We start from the raw sequence: 11,040 nt of genomic DNA, 5'->3' as shown, positions 1-11,040 counted from the left end.
GGGTGTCGCGCTTCGTGCGCGTCTCTCGCGCGGGCCCCGTCCCTTGTCGGTTCTGTCGCCCTGCGGCTTCGTTTGTTTCGCCCGTGTTCGGTTGTGGTGTGCGGTGCGTCCTGGATCCCACTGCCAGCGACTATCCATCTTTATTTCAAATTCGTTTTAAATGAACAAAAGAATGGTAGTCAATCTTTCCTACGTTTTCTAACTTGATTCCATTTCTATTTTGATCTGATATTATTGTTTATAAATTGATAGATGATAAGCTTTTGTTTAAATTATATTTAAGTTTTAATATCATTCTTACTTTAATTTCTTTTCTTCGGTTTGATAATATGATCATAATCTGGCGACTTTTATGTAATATTAGGTAACTGGTATTTACTTCACCTAAGATCATTAATGTAACAGACTGTTTGTTTTTTTGCTAGAAATCATGACTTTTTGTTTATGTAGTTAGAAGTACATGACGATAAGAATATAATTAATAGGTTGAAGTGATTGTACTAACTAATACATGAGCATTTTAATAAATATAAAATCTATTACAGAAGTGGGTTAGAGAGAAGACCTTGAACAGATTATCCATTTTAAGTAAGGAATTTATAAAAAAAAGACAAATAAAGATGAAGATTTTATTATTTTCCCTAGAGTTTTCAGTATTGAACACTCATATCCAAAATAGGTATGTAGCTGGAAGGAATAGACAGGAAGTCTTAACACTGCAGATTTAGTGGTAATTGTGATACGACATAGAGAATATATCAGTAAACTTATGTGAATTTATTTTCTTCGTGAGATTTAAACCATTTCACTTATCACTTTTCGACACTAAGGATTAGATTTTTCATCATTCAGTGATTAATTAGTGTATCTAAGATAACTATTTATTCATTAAACCTCAATACTTGTGGGTTGGTTGTGTGTTAGAAATTTGAAAAGTGAATATTTAATAATCATAGAAAAACATCTTAAATGTTATTTTCTTATAAATTTCTTGACGATTTCATACCACATTCAGTGTTAGTTGTAAAGTAACTGAAAATCTATCGAACAGATAACTCGATTAATATCAAGAATACTCATGAGTTGACAATTTTAATATCAGTAGTGAAAGGGTTGACAAGAATGTTTGTTACAAAAACGACTACCCGCTCAAATGTTTACGAAACTTGCTTTTAACTTGTGGAAATATTGCATTCGGCCTTTGTGTTTTAAATTTGTTTAAAGCGAATCACTATAAATGCAAACTTTGTATACTCAATAGCGATTATAGAGACGTAGTAAGTTTTTCGATGCCAAATACTGAACGACAGACAGAAACGTAGCCGAGAGATTTCTCTCCTTCCCTATCTTTTGAAAGAGTAGGAAAAGATTACATTGTAATTTATACACCTTAAAAAAATGTGACAAAATTATCTTAGTAGTTGAGATGATAGAAAACTTTTGTAGGTAAAGGTGGATGACAAACACTGATAGCTAAAAACGTCTATAGAATATATTTTTAAATAATCGCAGTTTGTGTTTATGTTAAAGAGAAATGTGTGGTGATATTGGACTATTGGTACAGAGAATTGTTGAATGTAACAAATAATAGTGAATAAAGCTATTATTATTGTTATTATTATTAGTGTGTAATAAAGTAGTCCTAATTAAGATGATTGCACTGTCGACACAGATCAAAAAATCTTAAAACATTGATCAAATTATATAGGTGCAGTCTGTGCTGTGAATACTGAGTTATTCATGTTCAAATGCTGACTCTTCACATTTCAACTTATTTACTGACATTCTCAGGGCATCGTAAGTCATCGTGTAACAAAAACCATCTTCAGATTGCCACATCTGTTTTAATCAGATAAAAACCTTAATATTTATACATACGGTAACCAGATGAAAAATATATTGTGTTACGTAACAGGCTATGAGTGCCCAGTTACACTAGAAAGTAGGTCTGGTTTACTTTATTTAGCATAGTGGTGGCAGAATTGATTGAAATTTACATTTTCAAAATTTATGTTTCTTTCCCCTAGAAATTAGAAGTGAAATTTTTCTCCTAACTTATTTTAAGCTATTGTATCTCATAATGTACTGTGAAAATATAGTTAGTTCAGCAAACAGTAAAATATATTGCAAAATATTATTTAAAATCTCGAAACAAATATAAACCGATAGCAAACAAATGGTATATAAAACCGTGATTTAAAGATGAATATATAATGGAAAGCATTAGATATCAGCTATGGATAAACTCTTGTTTAGGATCTGTATGTTATCAAAAAACTTAAACATAGAGTAATCATATCAAAAGCAAGTTTATTTTGACCTTAATGAGAGATGATCAATTAGAGTAGTTGGTAAGTATTGGATATATCTGTAAATCAGTCTTATTGATTTTTATATCATTTACTCATTAGGTGACGTTGTTTTTTAGGAACAGTTATTTTGCGCTATTAGCTTTCAAAGACATGCAGTAGTATACATAAGATACTGTTGAACATAAACAGACTGGGAATTTAATAGGCTAGATGAAATCTGCGAATGTGAATCAAAAATAAAAATCAAAGGATAAAAGTGCCTCAGTATGCCGCTAAGCTTATTATTGCATTAAAATGTAGTAGAAGTAGATTGGGAGAGAGGTAGCAGTTTACTTATTTATTTATTCAAACATATAAATATTGGTACAAAGGGGCACCAGATATATATGCGCCGCACAAATCTCATTTGATTTGTGTGAAGGCTGTGATACTGCCCAGGTGCCCAAACTGAAACAGGTGGTTTTCTTAGGGAGCCACACTCGGAGCCTTTGACCTAAAGGCCTGATCCACAAGGCAGTGGAGCATCGTGAGGAGATGCAGTCCCATGGTAGCCGGTGACCAACAATTGGTTCATACGTCATTTGTTCCTTTAGGATCCTGGAGCCCATGTGCACCATTGGTTTGGAATCAGGGTTTTCCAACTTCTCTAGGTGAACTTTCCGTGTCTACCAACCCGGTTGAAGCGCCGGACATTCGCTTTTCGTCCTCTCAATTTCGTAAACAACAGTAATGCCACTGTGAGAAGGCAGTGAGTAGGACTTCCCTGGCAGAGGCTATATACGCGTGGCCATATGAGAGCATTTCGAGAGGAAGAGCGGACTTTCGTCGCTCTTGGCCGTACCAGGGCATTCGGGGGCAGAGATAGCAGTAATTAGTCGAGTTGCCAAGTGTTCATACTACAGTAACAATCACTAACTGAAGTCTTCAACGACAAAGCTGAAAAACAGTCTGAAGTGGTGCAGATATTTATCTTCCTTGTATCCTTCTATTCTAAAAACAAAAAAATTCTATCAATCTGGTTGTTTTTTTAGTTTACTTATTTCATAACTTCTAATTTTTGTACTTCCGAGTTTCACTGTATTAACCATCAGAGTACTACATTTAATCATATGAACCAATTCAATAATGAACATGTCTAAATATAAACATTAAAAACTTTAATATTAATTTAATTGCAACTATGTTTTTCAACGTTGTTCAATTGAATTATTATGAATAACATTATTCAATATAATTGAGATCAATCTGACATATTTTTGTCATCTATTTCTCTCTATCTCTCCCTCTCATTACCTACCTTATATGCTTTTAATACTAATTTACCAAAATATATATATAAAAAAAACATTAAGTATAAAGTCAATTAAGTGGAAATTTAGATTTATAAAATAATCCATGTATGAGTTACTCAAATAACATTCAACTTATGTACCCTGAACGTTGTCATGGCAGATATACGTATATGATTGTTGCCATTCGACATAATTACTTTATTGGATAATATTACATGTTGAGTTCTCTATTAAATAGTACAATAAATAGTACGGAGAAAAAAAATAAATAAAATTTACAATCCTACTTACATAAAACATTATGATTATAGTCAATATATCAACAGTAAAAAAAACGAAAATTGCCAGCAAATGGAATGGATTTAAAATCCAATGAATTACTTTATGTTTATTCCATTATTAAAAAACTAAAAATAATAACTGGGTAAAGGTACCAAGATATATACCTTTCAGAGGGCACCTAGAGTATATATATACAGTCAATCAATAATCACTGGATTTCATCGGTTTATTTGTTGGCATTAATCCATAAAATTTAAAATAATCCTTTTATTATGGTCATTATATAATTAAAGAAATATGATCTGTTGTGGTTTAACGTGGTCTTATGAATAGGATTAGCTGAAGGTCATACATTTTTGTGATGATATTTTCTTTAGAAAGTCATTTAGATATATTCAAAAACGTATTTATTAAACGTTTATGAATGGTTGATTGATCGCAGTTTAAGGTATCATTACCAAAATTTGACCTGATAAGTTCATGCAAATTAAGTATTGCATAGATTATTAATCTTGAAAATAATGATACATTTGAAATCTCTCAATGAGTAAAACATCAAATTTCCAACATTTTGCGAGGTAGTTTAGTTAGTTTCTCCAGAGAATGAACAAATAGACGAATTAAATTCATTATATTCAAAATACTTAGTAAAATCGCAAAATATCGCCTCGACTATAATTAGATGTCATCGACTTGACCACATTTGTTTTTTAGTGGTAATAAATATTTTTATTTTGTTCCCTTGCACTGTTTAAACTATATATATATATATATATATATATATATATATATATATATAGTTGAAATCATGAGTCAATTGAAGTTAAATCACCATGGGAAACCTGGAAGCACTGGACGACCATTTCGTTCTATAGTAGGACTCCTCAGTAGTGCGCATCCACGATCCCACCCCGCGAGATTCGATCCCAGGACCTATCAGTCTCGCACGCGAGCATTTCACCTCTAGACCACTGAGCAGGCAACCGATGGTGTTAATGTCTAACTTCAACCAATCCACGAAGTTGAGCAACCGTTCACCATTGTCTTCAGTGAGTTGATATCTACTGGTTACTGCTTCTCACTAGAACTCCAGGAAATACCTCATGGAGCCATTCACTAGTGAGCATATGATCATTATCAGAAGGGGGTTTTGTGGAGATTTCGGCATATATAGATATATAATGGATGTTTTTACTGTCCTAATCCCAGTTGCACAGAACTAACTGATAAGAATGAACTTAGACGTAGAAAGGAGTTAATTCTTTTATGTTCGCTTATAGAACATTGAATCAGTAATATTCAAGTTCATAATTTTAATTCACATGAGCAATAAGTAATTAGTTAATGTTATTTTTAGTTTTCACATCAAATCAATCGGTTAACCATCAAGAAGAAAAAAACAGTAAACATTTCTTTGATATTACATAGGTATTTTAACAAATAATAACGCTTGATTTAATCTTTAGTAACATTTTCTGTTTTTAGATCATTTAAAATATATAAATACATCTTATATGCAATCAAACGTATTAAATAAAATAAACATTCTGTCTAATTCGTTTAGCAACAGAAGAACTAAATGTTCAAGGAATGGATCAAAAATCTTCTTCATTGAATTGTTAACAAAGAGGTATAAGCATTGAACAACTAACTGGATTCTTTGAAACGAACTGAAACAATTGGTTATTTATGAAAGATTCAGTTAAATGACTTTATGACTTGTACAATAAACAATACAAAATTATTTGAATAATCAAAAATCAGTGTGTACATGAATTTTCTAATCAAAAAAAACTACTCATCTATAAATTTATGACTTGCATAAATGAACCAATTTAAGCAATATAAATCCACTAACCACATCCTTTATTTGCTCCTATCTCAGAGACAGTAACTTAATTTGATTGTGATTTATTTACTTGTACATGTTGCTTGTGATTTAACTGGCTTAGAAAAATGAGCTTCTATCATAAAAGCTCAAAAAGATCAGTTTAGTTCATCTGTTGGAACGTACATGCTGTTAATCATTTGTAAAGCCTTTACCAATGGAACAATTTTGACTGTGGATCAGTGTTCATATACAGTGACAACCTTATGATTACTAGTGTTCAATTTGAGTTATGATTATTGACATACTTGAATAACTAATGATGAATAAAACAATAAATTGAGGTGCCTAGTAAAGCAAATATTCACTGAATGGTGATGGACTTTATTCATGCTTTATTCGTGACCTAATCCTATTCCGTTGCTTAAGTGGTTTCAATAGAAACAAATTACTACCGTTGTGTAAGAAATGCAACCGAAATAACAAAACTCTGTCCTAAGTTTAAAGAGATATTTTACATTTATCAAAAGTATTGTCAGTCAGTGAAAAAACCCCAACAACTACAGTAATAGATTTTAAAGGTTGGTTAGTGTTGAGGAAAAATAGAACTTATTGTTATTTGAAAGCTAATTAGTTCATCTGATTCATTTTTATTTGTAGTACTTCAATAGCACTATATGTGATTTCGACTACAGGAGATATATGTTTGAGTTTTTATTCAAAAAGGAATTTCTACGAGATTCTAGAGATAATGATGATGAAAAATATCAAGAGAAATAAGACGTTTCATTAGTGTTCTTTAAGAAATTTCTTTGACCTATCGAAACTGGACACAGTTAGTGATTAAGTCAACTTGCTTACAGAGCATCAAGATCGACATTGTGGATCCCATAGTATAACATTTATTACTGATATCCAACCAGTAGTTCACTTAATATTTATAATGAATACAACTATTTGTAAGACATATTGGTAGTGAACATATCCGATCCAAATGGAGACAATTGTTTAACCGTAGTCACAAGTGTAGTAATATCTAACGAAAGAAAACTAGCTTTTATGAATGAGTAGAGTCATGGTTTTCTAATAAAATGCATGTTTCTTCCAACAATAAGTGTTGATAAATGTAAAACAAATATTTGCGATTGATAATCACCATCACCAACAACTTGATACAGAATTAACCCATTCTATTTTATTCAAATATCCTGAGTGTTTGAAAAATGGTGTTATTACTACATGAAAGCTTGGATAAACCTGGAGTTCTAGTGAGAAGCAGTAACCAGTGGAGTTCAGTCAGGTCTGGTGGGAGATATCAACTCACTAAAGACAATAGTGAATGGTTGCTCAGTTTTGTGGATTGGTTGAAGTTAGACATTAACACCGTTGGAAACCGGCCAGCTCAGTCGTTTAGTGCCTAAGCGCTCGCGCGCAAATTTCATAGGTTCTGGGATCGAATCTCGCGATGCGGGATCGTGGATGTGCACTGGTGAGGAGTCCTATAATAGAACGAAACGGCTTTGCCAGTGTTTCCAGGTTTTTCATGATGGTCTAGCTTCAATTGACTTATGATTTCAACTATAAAATTACTGAAATCTCCACAAAAGCCCCTTCTGATAAAAACGTTATTTTATTAAATTTTAATAAAATGATTGATTTTATGCCTCATATTTTTCTGATAACCAAAATTTTTAAAATGATATCGCATAGATTTTCTTAGAAAACAAAGTTTGTAACATATATTATCGTAATTTTTCAATTATACAAAACTGTTCATGAAGTGATGTATTCTTATGGTCAGCCGATTTTGTATACTTGTGAGTTTCATAGTTTATTATTAGCAAGAATGTCATCGATTGCCATTAGCGAAACTTGTCTCATTCCAGTGATCAATGTTTTGTACCAGAACTCCGGAAATTATCTCTCGAGGTAAGTCGCGCAATATCACGAATTGATTAAAGTTCGAAATATTAACAGTTGGATGTCGTTTCAGGTGATCTGAAGTATATGCTTTCGCTAAGTAGCTAATAGGTTATGAGTCGGATTCCTTGTAGGGTGAACGACACCGTTGAAAAGTTTCATATTAATACGAAGCAGCTGTCTAGTGCTTTCTGAGCTTTAATGGTTGACTAACTAAAATTAGTTCTTGATATCAAACCTCAAAAGAAAATCATCATTTAATTAGAGCATCTATGATCGTTCATTGTAATCAAAAAAATCAATCTATTTATTTCTGTATAAATAATTTTATTTTTCACTTTTAGTAATTATTGACAAGAAAGACATTTATTTATGTGCTATTTAAGTATACAGACATGATTATATGATTACATTATTATATGATTGTATTGTTTATAAAATGTTGTTCATCAGAATAAGCTAAACGCATCCCATTGGATTACAAAAGAATCGACGTTCTCTTCTAATTGTATTATATAATCTTTGATTCACAGCAGCTCGATTCAATCCATGAATCCATGGTAAATCACCATGATATAGCTGATTAAGTGGTGAAAGTAAATGCAAGTAAAAAAAAACAAGACAAACAGAAAGTAGTAATTTGAAATAGAAGTAAAACGGAAATGCGCAACTGTTACAAGTAAATGTGTCTAATTAAACGTAACAATGAATATCTAGATGTATTCAATTCTACAGTTTATTAGGAAGTTATTCATGTCATGATATTTCATGACATTGATCTACTACTTAAATTGTGATTTAAGTTGAGATGTGATGATTTATTCTAGAATATTAAACTATACAATTTGCATAATTCTTATGAGAAATGTAACTTTTGAAATAGAATAATAGAAAAAATAGTACTACAACTCTGGAGAGAGTATTAATTACTCACTAATAATAACAGTAAGCAGGTGGTTAATATTTTGCCTTAATTTTTGAGAGTACCTATTTACAAGCTAGCCAATAATCGAATTTTGTCACTTCAGGTTCATGATGTTAACGATACAACTGAATAGCTAATTTGCAATCAGATGGTCCATATTTCCACTTTCAGTTAATTTACAATGTGAGCAACAGTCATCCAGTGTCATTGGTTGTTTAGCTAATGTTGAATAAAATTTCAAAGATCTATCGTTGAGCTAGATCATGGACTGACTGAAGGCGGAAGTACAAACCTGCTAAACAAGGTATTATAGGATCTTTAAATCCTAATCGTGAAGAGATAGGAATGCATTGACGAATGAATACGTTTAGCTGTCAAGAATCACTAGAAAATGAATGTCTAAGATGAGAATTATAACTAGTGAAGAATTTTTTCTGCCTAACTTCTTACATATTCAGTGTATGTAGACAATGTGAGAATGGCAATATTTTCTGGATACGGTAAATAAACCACAGTCTGCAAATACTTGTTTTTTCATTTTATGTAAGTTTAAGAACAACACACGATCACTAAGAACATAGTACTCGACCTTCATAATGTTTCAAATCCAAGTTAATTACAAATCACTTACTGTTATTTATTAACTCCCCAACACATTTTGGTTTATAGTTCCAATTATTAATGCATTACATAAACTTTAAATCAAAACCACCAGTTTTTAACTGAATACTAAGATTATCTAATATCTGATAAATACATCAACAAAAAAACTGATTACTATGGGATAAGAAGTTCTAACAAGAAAAACTCTCATCGTAGATTTTAGTAATTCATACATATTGATGGTTGGAATAGATAATGTATTTTATGAAGAATTTACTATAAATTACATAGAAATGCATGGGAAATTAACATGAGTGCACATTTATAAAGTTTTTTTTAGGAAGTTTATTGTGAATAGATTTTCACTTAACTCTAATGATTCTTGAACTTTTTTTGTTTCTACATGGAAATTAAATAGAAATATTTGTTAATGAATAGTATAATTGTCATTTTAAAGTATCCCAATTATAGACCAAATATCACCTTTTTTACTGATTTAACTTCAAGATTTATAAAGAAACAACAACAAAAAAACAAACTTGATTCTCATGTAAAAACATAATAAGAAGGAAATATTTCTGTGCCCCCCCCCAAAAAAAAGTAAAATGACCTCTATATAATGAAAAATTAGTCTCTTTTCAAGCATTAATAAATTAGGTTATACTTTTTATTATTTTAATGAATAATTTAATAATTAAAATTTAATATTAATTCTGTTGTTTTTGTTTTGTTTTAATGAATGAAGGTTTATTTTCATAATTATGAAATGTAAATTGATTAGAAACTAAATTTACCTGTTTTATAATACAATTTTAAAGATTCAAAATGGATAAATAGTTTGACAAAATTAAGTGAAAATCTTTTGTCTCATCATTTAATTCTAGTTTGTAAAATACAAATGATCAGGTGTTATAGAGATAATCTTAGTAAAATAAGCAGGTACTTACTTACTTACGCCTATTACCCCTAGGCAGGAGCATAGGTAGCTCACTAGCATTCTACATCGAACTCTTTCTTGAGCAATCCTTTCCAATCATTTCCAGTTGCTAATCATCCTTTTCATATCTGTTTCCAACTCCCAACATAGTGTGTTGTTTGGCTTTCCTCCTTCTTGTTTCCCTTCACGATTCTAAGTTAGCGCTTTTCTCGAGATGCAGTTTGATGAGTTGCTCATTGTGTGTCCTATGCAACTCCAGCGTCTTTTCCTAATCTCCTCTTCATCCAGAAGCTGATTTATCCTCTCCCACAGTAGATTGTTGATGATGGTATCCGGTTAACGGACATTCAGTATCTTGTGTAGACAATTGTTTATAAATAACTATACTTATTTGATGATGGCTGTAATAGTTCTCCAAGTTTCAGCTCTGTACAGTAGAACTGTCTTGACGCTCTAATTGAGGATTCTGACTTTGATATTGGTTGGCAGTTATTTTAAGTTAAGCAGGTACTCTTTGTGCCAAATTATGGACAAAAGTCAGAGTGTATTGAATGAGCTCTATAGACTAAGTTATATGATTCAGCATGGTTTCAGTGATCGACAATTTAAATTTCGTTCATCTAGTGACATTTAATCAAAAAAGTTTCATTGTCGCATGTTCGTTCTACTGTCAAAGAATACTTGATTCATCATTACTTATTATAACTTCCCGTTAAACAACATTTATATTGATTTCAGTAGTATTTCAAATAAATGGTCATTGTGTATTTAGTCTCCAATATTCCAAGATAATTCAGTGATTATTCAAATATTTATATAAATTAAGAAAAGTACTGATTATCTTTAGCTTATTCAAATTTATAAATGGGTAAAACTGTATAATATTACTGATATTTTCATAGTTGAAGGCGTGAGTCAATTGAAGCTAGACCACCATGGAA

At 31.2% G+C, this 11,040-nt stretch overlaps 1 protein-coding gene across 1 annotated transcript in view; it reads right to left on the bottom strand.

The window, feature by feature from the left end:
• Window positions 1-8,093: 8,093 nt before the first annotated feature.
• Window positions 8,094-11,040, bottom strand: part of Smp_200800 (uncharacterized protein) — a gene marked incomplete at both ends in the record, with an annotated part of 11,833 nt that continues 8,886 nt past the window's right edge. Inside the window, one exon of the mRNA XM_018793783.1 lies at window positions 8,094-8,213. Within this exon, the coding sequence (XP_018648261.1) occupies window positions 8,094-8,213 (120 nt within the window). The remainder of the gene's footprint in view (window positions 8,214-11,040) is intronic.

Source organism: Schistosoma mansoni, chromosome 1, assembly GCF_000237925.1.
Source record: "Schistosoma mansoni strain Puerto Rico chromosome 1, complete genome".
NCBI classification, from domain to species: Eukaryota; Metazoa; Platyhelminthes; class Trematoda; order Strigeidida; family Schistosomatidae; genus Schistosoma; species Schistosoma mansoni.
The sequence above is the reverse complement of the archived record's forward strand: the minus strand, read 5'-3'. Positions and strand labels throughout refer to the sequence as shown.